The sequence below is a fragment of the Rhagoletis zephyria genome, unplaced genomic scaffold (assembly GCF_001687245.7).
Source record: "Rhagoletis zephyria isolate East Lansing unplaced genomic scaffold, Rhagoletis_zephyria_1.1 Rzeph_scaffold_00533, whole genome shotgun sequence".
Classification (NCBI taxonomy): domain Eukaryota; kingdom Metazoa; phylum Arthropoda; class Insecta; order Diptera; family Tephritidae; genus Rhagoletis; species Rhagoletis zephyria.
Window position 1 is genome coordinate 196046 of NW_016157617.1, and position 19802 is coordinate 215847.

Below are 19802 nucleotides of genomic sequence, written 5' to 3' on the forward strand. Positions count from 1 at the left end.
GGAACCAGCATTAACACCGATAATAATGTCAGCATTGAAATCCAACGTAGAATCACTCTTGCCAACAAGTGCTACTTTGGACTGAGTAGGCAATTTAGGAGTAAAGTCCTTTCTCGACGTACGAAAACCACGCTCTGTAAGTCACTCATCATGCCTGTGCTGATGTAGGGCGCGGAAGCATGGACAATGACAACATCCGTTGGCGACTGCGAGTACCGCAGACGATGGAACGGTGAGCTGTATGAGCTTTACAGCGACATGGACAGAGGCTCCGCTGGCTTGGCCATGTCGTTCGAATGGACACCGACGCTCCAGCTCTGAAAGTATTCAACTCGGAACCCGCTGGTGGTAGCAGAGGAAGAGGGAGGCCTTCGAACAGACAATTGTCTATTTTAATATCTGGCATTTCTTCAGATAATAGCTCAAAACAGGATGCAATATTTATCCAATTCACTTACGACGAAGTAAAAAAAAACACCACTGATTTCTGCATTTCTTCTAATCGAGATTTATATTGCAGGAAAAAGTCATTCAAAATAAGAGCTTTTTTCGATACGAAAAATGGAAACTCCTTCTTCAATTGATCGTTGAAATGGCATTTCCCCCATTGTGAGTTTTCTATTCCTTAAATAAAATTGCGAAAATTGAGAATTTTTTGCCCATTTTCCGGTTTTTCGCAATTTACTTGAAATTTTGAGTGTTTGTAAAAGCACACAACACTTATTTTTTGTGTGCCGGTGCAACCAACCACAAATCATCCAACCAACAAACCCAAACCAACAAAATAGTCCGGGAGCCAGCGACATATTTTTGTCAATAATATTAATATATATGACTCGTATGATGTCGCTATGGAGCGTAGTAACGTTCCGCTGCGCCCGATCAAAAGTGATGATGAGATGATGAGATTTCCGAAAGCGATTCCGATAGCGATTCGGATAACGACGCTTCAAGCTCGTCAGCAGACCAAAGCGAGGAAGAAACCTAAATTCATTTATGTATATATGCTATGTACAATATTAGGTACGTCAAATAAAAATTTTCATTGATATACTTCTTCATTTATTAACATGAACGTCACTTGTACGAAAGTTGCATGAGTAAATACGTGTAACTTTAGATACATTCTTTCAGTTCAGGTGAAAATTGGTTATATGATAGTTCACATATCACTTTAAACCAAAAAAAACAACGCTCATCTGACTGTAATACGGGCGGAAAGACGTTCAGTTGGCGTATTAAACTTACGCGTGCCCTGAGAGCGCCGCTCTTATACCTGCTTTCTGCGTTACACTTTCACTGCCTCAGCTGAACGTTTTTCCACCCACATACAGCCAGCTGAACGNATCAGAATTGGGAAACACCTATCCGAGCCGTTCGCCACCAAACGGGGTTTCAGACAGGGCGACTCTCTTTCATGTGACTTCTTTAATTTGATGTTGAAGAAGATAATAAGAGCTGCAGAACTGAACCAGCATTAACACCGATAATAATGTCAGCTTTGAAATCCAACGCAGAATCTCTCTTGCCAACAAGTGCTACTTTGGACTGAGTAGGCAATTTAGGAGTAAAGTCCTTTCTCGACGTACGAAAACCACGCTCTGTAAGTCACTCATCATGCCTGTGCTGATGTAGGGCGCGGAAGCATGGACAATGACAACATCCGTTGGCGACTGCGAGTACCGCAGACGATGGAACGGTGAGCTGTATGAGCTTTACAGCGACATGGACAGAGGCTCCGCTGGCTTGGCCATGTCGTTCGAATGGACACCGACGCTCCAGCTCTGAAAGTATTCAACTCGGAACCCGCTGGTGGTAGCAGAGGAAGAGGGAGGCCTTCGAACAGACAATTGTCTATTTTAATATCTGGCATTTCTTCAGATAATAGCTCAAAACAGGATGCAATATTTATCCAATTCACTTACGACGAAGTAAAAAAAAACACCACTGATTTCTGCATTTCTTCTAATCGAGATTTATATTGCAGGAAAAAGTCATTCAAAATAAGAGCTTTTTTCGATACGAAAAATGGAAACTCCTTCTTCAATTGATCGTTGAAATGGCATTTCCCCCATTGTGAGTTTTCTATTCCTTAAATAAAATTGCGAAAATTGAGAATTTTTTGCCCATTTTCCGGTTTTTCGCAATTTACTTGAAATTTTGAGTGTTTGTAAAAGCACACAACACTTATTTTTTGTGTGCCGGTGCAACCAACCACAAATCATCCAACCAACAAACCCAAACCAACAAAATAGTCCGGGAGCCAGCGACATATTTTTGTCAATAATATTAATATATATGACTCGTATGATGTCGCTATGGAGCGTAGTAACGTTCCGCTGCGCCCGATCAAAAGTGATGATGAGATGATGAGATTTCCGAAAGCGATTCCGATAGCGATTCGGATAACGACGCTTCAAGCTCGTCAGCAGACCAAAGCGAGGAAGAAACCTAAATTCATTTATGTATATATGCTATGTACAATATTAGGTACGTCAAATAAAAATTTTCATTGATATACTTCTTCATTTATTAACATGAACGTCACTTGTACGAAAGTTGCATGAGTAAATACGTGTAACTTTAGATACATTCTTTCAGTTCAGGTGAAAATTGGTTATATGATAGTTCACATATCACTTTAAACCAAAAAAAACAACGCTCATCTGACTGTAATACGGGCGGAAAGACGTTCAGTTGGCGTATTAAACTTACGCGTGCCCTGAGAGCGCCGCTCTTATACCTGCTTTCTGCGTTACACTTTCACTGCCTCAGCTGAACGTTTTTCCACCCACATACAGCCAGCTGAACGTTTGATTTGATTTAAGTATCATATCAACCATGATAAAAACATTACAAGGTAAATTCATTCTCTCATTTCGTCGGCCATGATTTTTTTCTGACGTTTGCCAACATTTTAAAATCATATAAAATTGAAAATAAAAAAATTAAATTGTTCACAATTGTTGTTGTTTGAGATTGAAAATGAGAATGTGTGTGTGAGTTTGAGTTTTGATTTTAAAATTATATTGTTGGCAAACGTCAGACTGCCTCTCAATGGTTTTACCTTGTTATGTTTTTATCATGATATCAACTATCGCCTGACCAATTTTCATGCGAACTAAAATCATAAAAGTTTTTTTTTTATTTTTTGTGGTCACCTGAGCAGCTGAAGTATAACCCACCCACATACAGCCAGCTGAACATCGTTTTCTTACTCTTTACTATACACTCTATCATTCATATCATTTCTAGCAAAACTGAAATAATAAAATTTTATATTTTTTATTGTTTGCGTGGGAGGCTGCTGTAGCCCCACCCACCCGTGGTGCCGCAGCGGAACGTTACTAGGCTTTATAGAAGCATTATACGATGCATTGAAATGAATATGAGCGAAACCGAAATTGGTCGCAAAAATCTGTCGCTGGCTCCCGGACTAAAAGTATCGCTATGGTCGTAGAGTGGTGCTTACATTTAGTCTACACGCACGACTAGTAAGGTTCTAATGGATAGTAAGTGTCAGGGTTGTTGCGAATATTCGCATTCGCGTTCGCATTCGCATTCGCAACCGCGGAGCTTCCGCATTAATTTTGACATTCGCAATAATCAATGCGGATCTTTTGCGATTGAGAATATTGGAGGGACCGAAAATAACAGTTATTTTTTTAAGAGTTAAACTTGGCCAAATATTGAAACATATTTAAATAAAATATGTAAGTTAATTACCATAGAACAAACTTTGGGTCAGGTATATGAATTTCTTTAGTATTAAATTATAAAAAAGAATATAAGTAGAGGTGGTAACCTTCGTTCGTTATTTCTGTTTAAAAGCTGTTTCAGTCCTCTTTCATATGATACCAAAACTGTTTAATTTAGATAAGTGTTTTGTGTTTGTTTATTATACGGAAAGGACTTTTATTTCAGAATAAAAAATATTTGGCAAAGCTTAAGTCGTAAAAAATAACGTGTTATTTTCGGTCCCTGGAATATTGTGCAAGTGCACTGATAAAACACGGAAGAAAGGATTACAAATTAATTACAAAAACTAAAATCGAAAAACGCTGATGACGTTACAGGTTCTCCAAATTTAGAATGAGCCAAAGGAATAAGAATGAAGAATTCTTTGGAAAACAGCGGTGTTTAAACGACGATCTTGCCATGATGCTAGATTGTGAAGATGAAAGTCAGGAGTATACATCCGACAATTACAGCCCCGACGCAATTCTCAAAAAGTAATTATTCCACCGCAAAAAAAAGAATAAATATAACTGAAAGTCCTCTCAACTGGTGCAACGTCAATCGAGAAGAATTTACCATTTTGTCAAGTTTAAAGTTTTTCAAGTTTGTCGCCTCGTGCGAGTAGTTATTTAGAGGCGCAGCTTTGATTCACGTCTCTTTAAGAAACAGGCTGTAACCCGAAAAGGCAACAACATTACTTACTTTTTAATAAAAAGTTCTTATTAAATACAATGTTCCAATTTTTAAATTCATGTACTAAAAAAAAACATTATAAAAAATTACTACCCTTTCCATGTTTTATTTACCTAAATCACCTAAATTATTTCTTAAAAATACTTGACATCCGCATTAGCATCCGCATCCGCGGATGTTAGCTTTTAAACATCCGCATCCGCATTCGCATCCGCGGATGTCTCAAATTCCACATTCGCAACATCCCTAGTATGTACACACGGTAAGGAAACATAACTTCAAATACGAATATCAAAAGGACAAATGTCAAAAAGGAGGGCACTTTACAAAGGAAGACATGCCTTAAAAAAGATTGCTGTTGGTCACCTTATGATAAAGACCAATCAGTTCGTTGACGGTGGACTTCAGTCTTTCCACAACATGCTTGATAAGACCTTATACACCATATTAAGAAGGCTAATCCCGTGATAGCCGACGCTTATACCGGGGTCTTCTTTCTTTCTGATTGGCTAATGCACACTAAAACTTCAGCCGGCGGGCATGCGTTCTTAGAGCATATTTTGCATAAGAAGAATTGATGCATGGCAGATAGGCGTTTAAAATCGAGTACACAAGCTTCTTAGAACCTTAAAAGACGTTGGTTTGAAAATCAGCGAAACCGGCCCACAATCACACCCACCGTCCATATACCGGATGTCCCAGTTCACCCACGCAGCTCTTCTAAAATGGAGAAAATGTTTTTATTGGAAAACGGCAAAATATGAACTACCAAGTCGGCTATTCTCTATCTTTTGGTCGTATTATCGACTTCCAGTTTCGACCGGAAGTCCATTCTTTTAACCGTAAGTATATTCTAGAAAAACGTTTCTGGCAAATGTTACGTATTTTTGTCGGCAGAATCCGAATCTGTGGTAAAAGCATGTATGTCCCATTAAAAAAAAAACGGACCTCCGATCCATCCAGACGTTAAATATTTGTTCATTTTTGACTTTGATGACGTCTGAAAATAGCAATTTTAGAAAACAGCAGGAAGATGCAGTAGACAATCCATACACTAAATGAAGGTAGATATAATGCCCTTTTATTAGATCTACAAATATATCATATCGGACGAGATTGGACAGAACAAGTCACACTCCACGAAACAAGCACAATATGTTGAAATTTTTATAATCATTTATGCACTTTGAAACAATGAATATTTATTTCAAAAGCACAAAATGTATTTAAAACCGCGATTGTTCCAGTCAACAATGTATACCATTACTATTATTTTCCGTTGCTAAAATGATCAAGACGCACACCACAAATTAGAGGAGAACTTAGGCCAAACACTTAGCAAAAGTGTAAGCGCCAAAATATTATTATAATATTAGGCCAAGCGCTTTAATTTGATACCTAATATTTTAACATGGGAAAAAATAATGCATATTATTCACTTTAATTAAGGGACCTTTAAGGGATCTTTAAAACCTAACCGTTATCTTATGATTTTTATTTTTTTTTTTCATTCTAGAATAAAAGTTATTTTTGATTTCTGTTTTTTCGATCATATAACCGTTATTTTCAGATTTAATGTTTTAGATCATAAAAGATTTAAATCAGTCATACAAAACGCAGTCTGTCCCATAAGGTTTGAAAACGACCGGAAAAAATTAAAATCCAATTTTTCCAAAAAATAACAACCTAATTTAACGCTTATTCTTGATCGGAAAAATAAAAATAAAAAACGATTTTTTAAAATGCAAAAAATAAAAATCTTAATATTCAACGGATATTTTCGGTCCCTGCTTAAATTTCAATGTCTAATGTTGTATGAAAAAAGGATCAATCTTCGAAATAAAATTAAATTGCAACTTCATGATAAGAAAGATATTACATATTGTTTGTATGGATTTTACTTATAAAACAAAGCACAAATAAATAAAAAGTTTATTCATAATTAGCAATCTTAGAAGATAATGCTGTTCCATGCGATTTTATATGTCCACATAGTCCAGCGGATTGGGCAAAACGCTTTCCACAGATCTTGCAAACAAATTTCTTTTCTGCATCATGAATGTCTTTGTGTTGACGAAGTTGTTTCCGAGTTGTAAATCCTTTATTGCAAACGCTGCATATTTTGTCCCGCACCTTCAAATGAGTGGCCTTGTGTTCCCTAAACATACTTCTATTATAAAAGGCCTTTGGACAAATTGTACACTTGTGAATTTTGCGTTCCTCATGTCGTAGCAAATGTTCTTTAAAATCGTATAGCATTTTGAAACTCTTGCCGCAAACATCGCAAACATACGGTCTTTCGCCAGTGTGGATAAGCATATGGGCTTTTAACTCAGTTGTGGTTGCAATAGGCCTGTTGCACACCTCACAGGTGTACTTGTAGTCTTGTGCATGCCTCCGCAAATGTACCGTTAAATTAGCTGACTCCTGAAATCCATGTCCACAAACAATACATTTATATGGTAGCGACCCGTCATGGGATGCTAAATGTATTTTGTACTGGGTTTGACTAGGAAGTAAATTTCCACAAACTGAGCATTCAAAAGGATTAACATCGACCTCAGCAAACGCCAAGTGCTCATAAAAGCGGCATGTTGGTTTATAAATACTTTTGCTTTGTTTACATTCTATTTTTTGATTCTTTTCGTATGAACATATTTTGCGTAGTCGAGAAATTTCCTTTTCCAGATCAGGTTTAGTTAAGTTTATATCAAACTTTAAATTAAATTCCTGAAGTATATTCTCCAAGGCTTCACGACGCCTGTTAGTGAATCTGTATGCTATCTCATTTTCATTCCAGAGGCATGGATGTGTTTCGTACCTTTTGGCCAAATCAATAAATTGTTCATCGCTTAACACGATCTCTGGTCTTGAGAGCTTTTTAGTCTTCCGATGCACTCGTGCCTGTTAAAATTTAAATAGCTATCAGAAATATACGTAAATGGAAACAATAAAGATTGATTTATATGGTACAAATCCATAAGAATTTTTCATCAAAAGAATCTCAAACCACACCACATGGGAAGAAATGGGTAATTTTACATATTTGAAGCAAACTTTCCGTTAAAAACGATAGAAGCAACTGATATTTTAGTGAAGTCTTTGAAAAGTATTATGCGATGGACCTATACAATAACGACACAATTCAAAAATCTAGAAATAAAAACTGTTATTACTGTTAAGTGGTCTCTAATCCTTGTCGAATCGATTTCTAACCTTTAGTATTTACTTTAGCAATCCTTACTGCTTACTTTAGTTACTTTAGTAAGAGATAGAAATGGATTAGGCAAGGATTAGAGACAACAGTCACTTAACTGTAGTAACAGTTTTTATTTTTTGAATTTGAAGTGTGTCGTTATTGCAGACGACCATTTATATATATGTATATCGGGCCCTAACCGCCAAAATAACGTAAGCGACATTTTTTTCAAAATTTTCTTTTGATGCAGAAATGTATCTAGATGCTCTAGGAATAGTTCTGCATCTAAAAGAAAATTTTGAAAAACATGTCGCTTACGTTATTTTGGCGGTTAGGGCTCGATATGGTTTTCTAAAATTTGTTTGGTTTGGTTTATTTTGTAAGTTTCAAGTGCATTTTTTTTTTGTAAAGTTCGAATAATTAAAGGAAAATTTCAACTGGAAAACAAAACTATAAGTGAGAACCTATGCCCCAATTTAAAAAAGTGCCTTTTTAACATTTGTTTTCAAAAAAAAAAAAATTACTTATTTGTATAACCTCAAACATTTTCTAATTTATTTCCATTTATGATTTTATGTAAGCTTTTAAAATTTTGTTAACTTTCGGAAAACAAATTGGATAAATTAAGATGTAATGAGTTGATATTATTTTACTTAAGGCGCCGTTTTCAAGAAAACCCGTTTTTTCTGGGCTATCATGCTATTACACAAGGCGAGTTGTTTGAAGTTTGGCTGATTGGATGTTCGAAAAAAAAGCTTTTTCAGTTGGTGCTGCAGATATTTGCTAAAGTTCCATGAAAATAATTTTGCAATTATTTATCAAAGAAAGACGAAAATTATGGAAAACAATTTGGAAAAGATGCTAAAATATTTAGATCTGAAAACATAGCGTTTCTTTCTGATGAAGTTCTTTTCGAAATCAAAAAGCCAACTGTGTCGACCAGCAGTCGGATTCTAATTTTCGCTATCGCTAAAATGCTAAAATACGAAAGTTAACATTTTTCTAAATTTTTTTTCCTCCCTTTCACTAAAAATAGCTTAGCATAAATTTTTTGGTGATAAATAGTCCATTTTAATGGTGATAAATAGTTAAAATGGAAGCGTGTGATAGCAAAAAAATACCAGCCTCAATTTGGATTACATTTCATCTCCTGTAGCGTAGCCATGGCTATGTTACAAAGACACTTGCGCCGATACGTAAAGACCATTGATGAGCAGCCTTCGCAAAAAGGCAAATCCTTGAGAGAAATTTTTGACTCAAAGTGAATAGAACTTTGAACATTCTTTTCACAAATTATTTTCAAAAACATTCGTATTCTTTTCAGGAAGTTACCTGCGATTTTTGGTAAATGTGTCACAAAGCAGCATTTGCATTCTGAATATAAATAATATCGATGGAGAATTAGGGAATACTGAAACCTCAAGTGAAAATGAAGTGTTTTATGAAGACTAACTGCTTTGGGAATCTCTCCTCAAGGCATGTCTGCGAGACATGTAGTAAATATTTTTCTTTTTTCAATTTAGGAATTTCGACAATGCCATAATTAAGCACTAGACCTATTTTATTATGTAGCTCATGTAAGCTCATTTGAGTATGGTAACAAAATAACTTGTGTCAAAACCAAGCTAATTGGATAATGTTTTTGGGTACTACTTAAACACATATACTCATCATTTGAACATACAAAAGGGCAGAAAGCTCTGTTTTACGAAAGCCAAGTCATGTTTTCACAATTTATTTACTGCCTTTACACTTTTTTTATAACGCTTGCCATTTTTTTACATTAAAATAATGCATTATTTTAGCTGCTATTAATTTCGCACAGAAAAAGTAATCATTTGACCTAATGTGCAATCCTCGAAATAAACTGAATAAAAAACAAACCACTGAACTGTACTTACATACATTTTTTGTTGTTTTTCTTCTATATTTGCAAGCATATTTATTAATATTTTAGTGCTTAGCTACGAGCTTACAATTGCTTTTTTCTTGCTTATTTTCTTCGTACATATAGCCAAAAATATATAGATCTCAATTTCAAACTTTTTAATCAGAATTAAAAGAAATTCGAAGGTGCAGTTTCATAGCTAATTCAATTTTAGTATAATAAAGTGTAAGTTTGAAATGTCTAGGCATTAAATGGCAAAAGTGACAAAGTCGAGCATTCAAAAACAATCCTGTCATTACGTTAAAAAAAAGTCATTTAGTTCATTTCCACATGGCATTTTTTAAATGGCATACATATTTTGTCATATCAATGCCTAGTGAAAATTCGGCATAAGTCAATTTTCATTCTAAACCGAATTTTTTGAGCGGTTTTTGGGTCGGATCAAATCCAGCTTGCAGCCATTGTTTAAATTCTTTCTTGTTTCTCGTAAGCACTGACTTTATTAACATGGCAATGTCCTAGGGGCACGTCAAGCGTCAAATAAGCGTCTATAAGTATGCAATTGCGGAAGTGAGAAGCAATTCAAAAATAAGTGAAAAGCTGGAAATTCGCCTGCTGTATTTGTTTCAAGGTACGAGTAACTTATTTCCAACTACCTTTTCAATTGGTCAGTTGTTGAGACTGTCTACTTTTCTACGACATGAAAAAAACCTAATAATTTATGTACATAGAAACATATGTAGGTTTGTATGTATTTGATAGGAAAAAAGGTTTTTAAGTAAAGCACGAATAAAATTTATAAAATTATTCAAAATTAGTACTCAAAGCGGATAACGATGTTCCATGCGATTTTACATGCCCACTTAGTCCTGCGGCTTGTGAGAAACGTTTCCCACAAATCTTGCATACGTATTTTCTTTCTGCATCATGAATGTGTTCGTGTTGACGAAGTTGTTTCTGAGTCGTAAATCCTTTATTGCATACATTGCATATTTTGTTTCGCACCTTCACATGAACGGCGGCCATATGGTCTTTTAGCTTACCTCTGTTATAAAAAGCCTTTGGACAAATTGAACACTTGTGAATACGGCGTTGTTCGTGTCGAAGCAAATGCTCTTTAAATTCGTTAAGCAATCGAGAACTCTTGCCGCAAATATCACAAACATACGGTTTTTCGCCAGTGTGGGTAAGCATATGGCATTTTAACTCACTTGTGGTTGCAATAGACTTGTTGCACACCTCACAGCTGTAGTTATAGTCTTGTGCGTGCCTACGTAAATGTACCGTAAAATTATTTAACAGCAGAAAACCATGTCCACAAACAATACATTTATATGGTAGTGACCCATCATGGGATGCGACATGTTTTTTGTACTGGCTTTGACTAGGAAGTAAATTTCCACAAACCGGACATTCAAAAGGACGAACATCGATCTCAGCAAATGCCAAGTGCTCATAAAAGCGGCATGTTGGTTCATAAATACTTTTGTTTTGCTTACATTCTATTTTCTGATTCTTTTCGTAAGAACATATTTTGCGCAGTCGAGTTATTTCCTTCTCCAAATCATGATTAGTTAAGTTTAATTCAAATTTTGCATTCATCTCGTGAAGTATATTCTCCAGTGCTTCTCGACGCCTATTAGGGAATCTATATGTTATCTCATTTTCATTCCAGAGGCACGGATGTGTCTTGTATATCTTAGCGAATTCAATAAATTGTGCATCACATAGCAGGTTTTGTGGTTTTGAGGATATTTTATTGTTGTGGTCCACTGCTTCCTGTTAATATTTAAATAAATGGAAAAAATAATTCTTAATTTACATACATGGTATAAATCCGTATTTTTTTTAATACTATATGAAGCACAAACTTAGGTCCACTGGAAAGATATGATTCACTAGCACACGGATTGTTCGGTTATGGCTTCGGTTTGCCGGTTAATCGGTAATATTTTCATATTCGGCTCAATGCTTGGCTTCGGGGAAAATACTACCGAATGTTATGTCGAAGCTGAACACTTTTCTCGATTTTTTTAACATGTATTATTTAAAGGCTCTGTTTAAAAAAAATTTGTATTGCAACTTTTTCTTAAAATCAGCTGTCAGATGAGAACTTCAGAATTTGAAATTGTGATGAAGGAATATACATATACAAGATTTGTTAGAGGTTGTCTTTGGGCCACCGTTTTGGACCGCTGTCACCACTGCCGCCCCAAGGCCGAGATCGCTACCAAAGACCGCCCGCCAGCATTACAGAGGACCGCTATTCGTACTCGCTGTCATCCGGGGCCGCCGCTACCATCGTCGTCACCACTAGGGCCCGGACAGCCGCTCCCATCACCGGAGCTGCTACCACTACTTCCGCGCCAGGCCGAAGCTCCCTAGAGTTACTTAAAGCAGTTGCTGAAAATTATCCTTCTGCTCCACTCACCAGCGGTCACAGAACAAACTCACTTGGCGAGAACGCAAACAAATTATTGAATTTAAGTTACAACATCAGGGCGGCCACGGTGGCTGACTGGTCCGAGTGTATTTCTGCAACGATAAAGCTTCTGATAAAATCCATTTGGCGTTCGGAAGCGGCGTAAGAATGTAGGCCGCTTCATTTGTGTTACAACATCAAGACGCGCACCACAAATTAGGGAAGCTCGGCCAAACAGTTAGAAAAAGTGTAAGCGCCAAAATATTTTATTATATTATTAAAGTTCATATGTATAAAAAACATATTTGCTACATAAGAATGACTTTGCATACAAACTGAACTGTGAGCACAAATATTGTAAGAAAATGTGAATTTTTTGTTAATATACAAGAGATAAACATATGTAATTTGGATTTTATGTACACTTAGGCATTTCGCACATTAACCGCCTAGTCCCAGTAGTGCAATCTTTCCGGCATACTAAAATATTAAGCTTTTATGCCGAAGCGCCCAACATTGTAAGGCGCTTGCCGTTTTGAAATCATAATTTCTTTACTTTTTTTGTGTTGGAAATAAAAACATATTTGCCATTTCAATAGGTAATATTGAAAGTTAATGATTTTGTGCTAAAACTCGTGCCAATTGTATTAAACCATAAGCGGTTATGCAATATTTTATATCGGAAATATTCCACTTCCGCGAATATTTTACTGAGAAAGAACGGCCAGAAAATGTGTATTGTGTGCACGGTTGCCGTTTTGGCCGAAATGTACCATTTTTGGTACATATTTTCCATGAAGATATTCCCAATGTAATAACAACATGTAACATAAGCATATTGAATCCAGGACTATAATATCAGAACAAAGAAGCGTTAGGCATGATATCCTGGAAAAGCCATAAAGTATATAAAAAGTATAAGCTACTCATCATCGTGGTGGGCTACAATGAAGACAATATTGCCTCTAGATTGCAGGCAACTGACTGAGAAATCAATCTCAGTAACTAGGCTGTCAGAGGCACTGACGTTTTGGGCATTCAATACAGTGACAAAACCGATTATTACGTACTTAGTAAGCACCGTCCAGGAGGCCAAAAGTCAAGCACCTATCTGTCTGTGTAGCCATTATAGGAACCATGCGCACCTGCTCTACGAAATCACTCTAATCGTCACATACCATACTAATTGACAATGAGGCTTGCTGAAGCGATTTGTGTCGCAGCAATTTGGTGAGCATAAGAAGCCGGACCTTCAAGAGCTCTTGATAGTTTTAAACCAATCTGTGAGGATCCCTCGTTAAACTCAAAGACAAAATGTTACCGAAAGTATCCCTCCAGTAGCCCTACAAGGTAATAATTTCTAAAGGGTAACTCATTTTCGTTGTTGGTGTTTCCGACAGGGTAGGAGTACGACAACTACATATATGTATGGGCAATGTGTATTTTTAAAATATTTGAATAGTTAAATATTTAGCTTAAACCTATTTTGGTAAATTTTTTGTATTTTGGTACACAAAAAAATTACTAAGTGGCAACCGTGATTGTGTGTGCCACCAGGGCTTATGCACGGCGCGCAAGTGTGCAGAAGTCGAGTCGTGATGCCTATGTACGACTACTCTACTACGATTAGGCTCGTAATGTGCGGATTGCCTAAAAGGCAAGATGGAGCTTATTCTTTGCAAAAAATGGAATTCCTTAATTTTAAAGTAAATCATCGGCTTCGGCTTCGGTAGTCGGCCGAATGTTAGATTAAAACAGAACGTTCGGTTTGGCTTCTGCCGAAAAATCTACCTTCGGTCGGACTCTAGTATCAATACTACGATCTACATATACCACACGTGTGTCGCCCTACGAAAACGGGCAACTACAGTATTAATATTGCCATTTCTATTGGGGTGTTCCAAATTGTGTCTCAAAATGTAGATGTGTACATTTTCTAACTGGAAAACGAGGCCGTCTCCATTTTATCAATGGTATGTTTATGCGTCTACATTTTGTAACCACGCAGAAGGGTTGCATTATGGCAACACCAAACAGATTTTTTTTTCATTCATGGGGGGCGTTTTCCGTATTTGTATTTGATTTGAGCGCAATGGCTGATGAAAACAAACAAAGAAAGAACAAATATAAGCAATTGTAATTAAGTTAAACAATTAACATTTTTCAGAACCAATATCGAAAAACGACATTCACCCACTCCATTATATTTACGTATCTGCGTACACCCTAGTTTTTTTTAAATACGGACTATACCGAAAAGAAACTGCACAAATTGTTTAGATTGTAACGTAGGGAATTTTATTATAGAAATATATTTTATTACATAATCAACAAAGATTTGCAACAAAAAATTATTTTCTCAATTTTTTCCGAACATTTTATTTTATCCCCTTGATTAAATTACGCTCACACATTCTACTAATCATTCTTCTTGCTGTGAGCCAGTTTTTTTAACTCTGCGACATTTGTTGCAACTCTGCCATCCTTCTTTAGTCCCGTTTGACAATTGCCCAATATCTCTCTGTTGGTCTGAGAGCATTTCGTTTCTTTTGCTACATAATTGACCTTGTTATTTTTTAATAAGGTTAAAGTGGAATTGGCGTAATGCGATGTAGCCAAATCGAGCCAAAATACTGCAGAGACGTTGTGCTTTTTATAAAATGGTAACAGACGGCGATTAAAGCACTCTTTTTGGTAAGTTTCGGCTGATATAGTGACTTTCATGAAAAATTAGGCACTATTCAGGCCACAAGAACATATAGCCTGCTAAATTGGTTTCTTCTAACTAAATTTTCCCATTTCAAAACATGACACTGACTGCTCAACTGCACAACCCTTCCGTTTCGTGTAGAACTGCGGACACTGTAGCGTTCTTGAGTCCATTTTGGCGTAGGTTTCATCGTCACAATGCTCTCAACGGAATCATGAAGCAAACGGTCGAACAATTTTTAAATTTATTTATATTTATTATTAATTATTATTTATTATTTATTGTTTATTATTTATTATTTATTAGCCAACGAATACAAAAAATATATGGATAACAATATAATACTAACATTCGTAAAATAGAAACAAGCGTGAAAATAACTACTTATAAAATAGATTTATGGAGTTTATGAAGCGACTTTTTGAAACTGAAAATCAATATCAACATGCTACGAAGCGCAAAGCGTAAAAATACCTTCTGTATACGTGTAAAGTACGGTGACCAGATAAAAGACGCGTATTCAAGCCTTGAACAAAAAAACGATATATATACCAGTTTCAATGTATAGGGATCAGTGAATTCGGAGCTATGACGCCGAACGAAAGTAAGCATAGCAAACGATTTAGAGACAACGAAATTAATATGGTTGCAAACCTGGAGTCAAAAATTACTCCAAGGTCTTTTATTTCATGCACACGTTGGAGGGGTGATAAAGAGTCTGAATAACATTACTACACTTAGCAAAGGTAACGTGAAAACATTTATTAAATTCAGCGAGAGTCGAGTTATCAATATCGATCTGCATCCATTGAGAGTCACGAAGGTTACTAATGGAAGCATAGATCTTAAGATCAACTTTGAGGAAGAGAAACATGTATTAATATCGTTGATAAACAAAACAAAAAGCAGTGGACCCAGGATACTACCCCGCGGGACTCCAGAGCTAGCGACGAAAGGTAGGGACCTGACGTTGTCAACGACGACAATGCAGCGGCGATTCCGTAAATAAGAAGCAATCCAAGTCAGGAAAACTGATTGAAAGCCAAAATAGGCTAGCTGTTTTAATAGGATATCGTGGGAAACCCTATCGAAGGCGTTCGAGAAGTCAGTATAAACAGTGTCAACCTGGACCCCAGTGTGGAAAGCAGCTATACAATCGTCAGGAAATACTGCCGAATTGGATACAATTGAGCAACACGGAATGAAGCCATGCTGCTCCGTACATCCTAGATGCTTAACGGCAGGTTTTCCTTAAATAATGCACTCAAAAAGTTAAGACGTTGCCGACAGCTTAGAGATGGGAGTCTAGTTACTGACGTCGCTTTTATTACCGCTCTTGAAAACCGGAGTGGTGAAGGCTAATTTCCAATCGTCTATAAAGACGCCCGAGGATAAGGATTTGTTGAAAATTTTCAATATAGGATAGACTAAACAGTCGCACTCACTGCTTATACAAAACTACAGACAAACCATCAACGTCGATCCTCAAAAGTACTCGATACTTCCCAACACTAGTTTTTAATTTTTCGAAGATCTGACCTTTGACCCGTTATAGCACCTGTAATATAAATTTTCACAAAAAAAGTTATATGCCATATAAATTAGAACAAAAGGCGGACCACGTCTGTATTTTTACTTTTTTTGCTTTTTACATGCAATAATCCTTATCCTTACTAATATTATAAATCCGAAAGTGAGTTTGTTTATTTGTTACGCTTTAACTACTCAACCTAGCCTAACTTAAAATATAGGACAGATTTAAACTCGATTATACGAAAGGGCGTGGCACCTCCCATACAAACGGAATTTTCATACCGCATATCATATCTTAGAAAATATTTTTGATAGAGCACAGGAACTTGGTGTAGACACAGATATGTGTATAAAATCAATTCCATACTCATGGAGGGCTGTCACCTGTTTAAAAAATCAAATTCGAATTGAATTAAGGGAATTATTTATTTGAAAATTATGGCTGCGTTTCTTTATACATTCCGGATAATCTCATTTCACAGCCGGAATAAACAGAATGTGTTTGAAATATACGTTAACATATCATCAGGAACGTTCTAAAGAATAAGTAAACAAAAAAGTTTATTCCAAACGTCCAGAATGAATAAAGAAATTCAGCCTATATTAAAGAGGGGTTGACAAGAGTCTTAAAAAGTTGTAGTTTGAAAGTATTTTGGAAAGAGTTACCACCTGTTCGAAAATCCAAATTTAAATTAATTATTCACAAGCAATCTGAAAAATTAATATATGGGTGTCAAATGAAAGATTGCTATGAAACCTTCAGATTCAACATTTAAAATATTACTGAGGTATTGTACAAGCGTTACCACCCGTTTAAAAATTAAATTCATTTAATTCAAATGAATTACTACAATATGGGTACCAATCGAAAGGTTTTTGATAAGAGTTTTGTTCTAAACTACATGTAGGAACCTATCTTCAAAAGAGTCACAACTCAAAAATTGGAATTTTTGAAACTATGCGCTAAAAATGTACACAGAGCTTTTATTTACCTTTCAGCAAGAGCTGGAGCAAATTTTTGTTATAATTTGTTTAAAAAACCTAAGATAAAATCGCCCTTGCCCATATGATTTGCATGTGCTACGAAATTGTTTTTCGCATTTTCTGACGAACGTATTATTTTGAGTTGTGACTATTTTGAAGACGGTGTGCGATATGTATAGCAGGGACTCCACATGTTTGAAAATTCAAATTCAACTTGAATTATTCCTATAACGGTTTAAAAAGTAAAATTCAAAATTTTCAAACATTTCAATGAATTATTACAATATGGGTATCAATCGAAATGATTTTGAATGGCTTCATTTCTAAACTACATGTACATAAGTAGGAAAAATAGAGTTTTAGTTTGAAAATATTTTGAAGAAATTTAAAAAATTTAAAGTCTCCTGATTTTCGCATATTTTAAGTATGTAGAGTTTAATGAAAATAAATTACAGCTAATGTGGCACGTAGAAATTTCATACACTCAGCGAAGCGGGTGAGAGCGATCTAGTTAAAAAATAATGTTTTACCAAAAGTCCAATTTCGAACTTCGAAGGCCCTCGGTTTCGGAGGTTAACTTCGAAAAACGGAAAAATTACTTTTTTACTTATGACTCAATCTCTTAAAAGAATTTGGTTTGGTCCAATACCCAGCCGAGTGCTGTACAGTGTAATGGAAATTCAATTCAAATACGCCCGTATTAAAATGAAGCATTTTTCACTGCACAGATGACGTTTTGCACGTCTCGGATGCTTTTTCATAGGTAATTAAGAAAGTATGGCTGACTTCCAAAACGTCAATTGCTTTGCATACGTACAAAGTATAATGTCCCATAACGCCGAACTACAAAATGTTGACAATGTATACTTTTCCAAAACGCATTCGACACGCATCACTAGAGCAATTAGCGCATCAGAAACAAAGTTGATGCTTCGTTTGCTTTTTGTTACCATTGGTGTTTTAAAAATGGAAAATTCAGAAAAATTGTTCATTGCTAAATTGAATATTTAAAATATGCAATGTATAAGGTTGCAATATGTCGCAACTCTGCATATACCACAGTATAACAGTCTCCAAACATTGTATTGATACGTTTTGGAAGTCAGCCTGTATGTATACAAAGTAGGGCTGTGCGATTAATTGATTACTCAAAATTTTAATTAATCATAAAGTAAATAACTCAATTATTCGATTAATTGGAAATTATGATTACTCAAAAGTTCAGTTACTCGAGTAATCAAGATTTTTGATTAACCAAAAACAAAAATATTTGAGTAATTTGCTTTATGATTAATCAACATTTCGAGTAAAATGAGTAATCAACATTTCAACTCTTTACATATATATAAAGTAGTTAAAGTTCCTTGACACTTTGAAAACAACGTTTCTGTTTGCAAAAATTAAAACGAAAAATTTTTTCATATACAGAATGTAAAGAAGAAAATAAGCATTTTCCAAAGTAAACTCTTTTAACGAGCAAAATTATTTTTTTTGTTTTTGAGTAATCATATTTCGATAATCATCGTTTTGAGTAATCAAAATCTTGATTACTCGAGTAATTGATTAAACAATAATCGCACATCCCTAATGCAAAGCATGTACAGCGGTGACAACACATACACACATACATGGTACATGTTTACCCCCTGCAGTAAAATTTAGACAGTCTGACAAAGCGCTAGCGAGAAGACCTCCGACTCAAGCATCGTTGGTCGCGAGTTCAAATCGCGGTGGAGACAGTTGTGAGTTTTCAAATTTAATGAATTTAAATTGTTGTGAGCAGCTTAAATAATTTTTCTTGTTTTAACACACATTTTGAATAAAAATGGAAGTTGTAAAAGAAAAGAAAAAACGAAAAAGATATCCAAAAATCGAATCTTAAAAACCTTTTCTTATAAAAAAAAAACTGTCCGAACGGAACCGGTTAAAAGCTAGTTGCAAAGTAATGCACTGGGCGACAATTGCCACTGCCAATGACATCGCCGTGTAAAACTGGACAGTTGAATGCATTGCTTGGGTATTTAGCTAGAACTAGTACTGTCGGCAAGAGGTCTAGTTCTACGCTAGTTATGAGCTAGTCAGACTTTCTGCAGGGTCTGTACAAATGCACTAATCGCGCGTTGTGATGTTGAATCAAACTCACTGAGGTTGCAAAGACGCTTGATACAATTGTTTGCTGTCAAGAGGGCCCGGATTCAATTACCATCAGACGGAACATAAAATTAAATATATATTTTTTTTTCTTCTTAATTACGAAAAATCATTATTTTTTTAAATTGAGCACGTTTTCTTATTCTAAAATTTTTCCCTCAGTGGACCTTAATTCACAAAGGCCGTAACCAACAAATTTTTTGTTTTATAGGAGAAGCAAAAACATTATGAAGAGTATCAAAAACAGGTTTTTTTAACCCGCATCCATCGGAAATTTATTGTATGGAAAAAGACCCTAGTATTCAATGATATGTTGGTTTGTTTTCATTTTTTATTAATGACCAACGTTTTTCATTCTCTGACAATAAGAATAAAAATGCTTGAAAGATCTATGTATACGCATCATTCGCAAAAAACCAATTCAAAATATTAACTATTTTTCTTAATATTTTAATACGTTTTCGAAATTTGCATCAATTTGATA

The 19802-nt window shown here is 35.5% G+C and overlaps 1 protein-coding gene across 1 annotated transcript in view; it reads right to left on the reverse strand.

The window, feature by feature from the left end:
- Nucleotides 1-6254: 6254 nt before the first annotated feature.
- The window catches only part of LOC108360186 (zinc finger protein 677-like), a gene marked incomplete at its 5' end in the record, with an annotated part of 26765 nt that continues 13217 nt past the window's right edge, over nt 6255-19802 (reverse strand). Inside the window, one exon of the mRNA XM_017612375.1 lies at nt 6255-7335. Within this exon, the coding sequence (XP_017467864.1) occupies nt 6364-7335 (972 nt within the window). The remainder of the gene's footprint in view (nt 7336-19802) is intronic.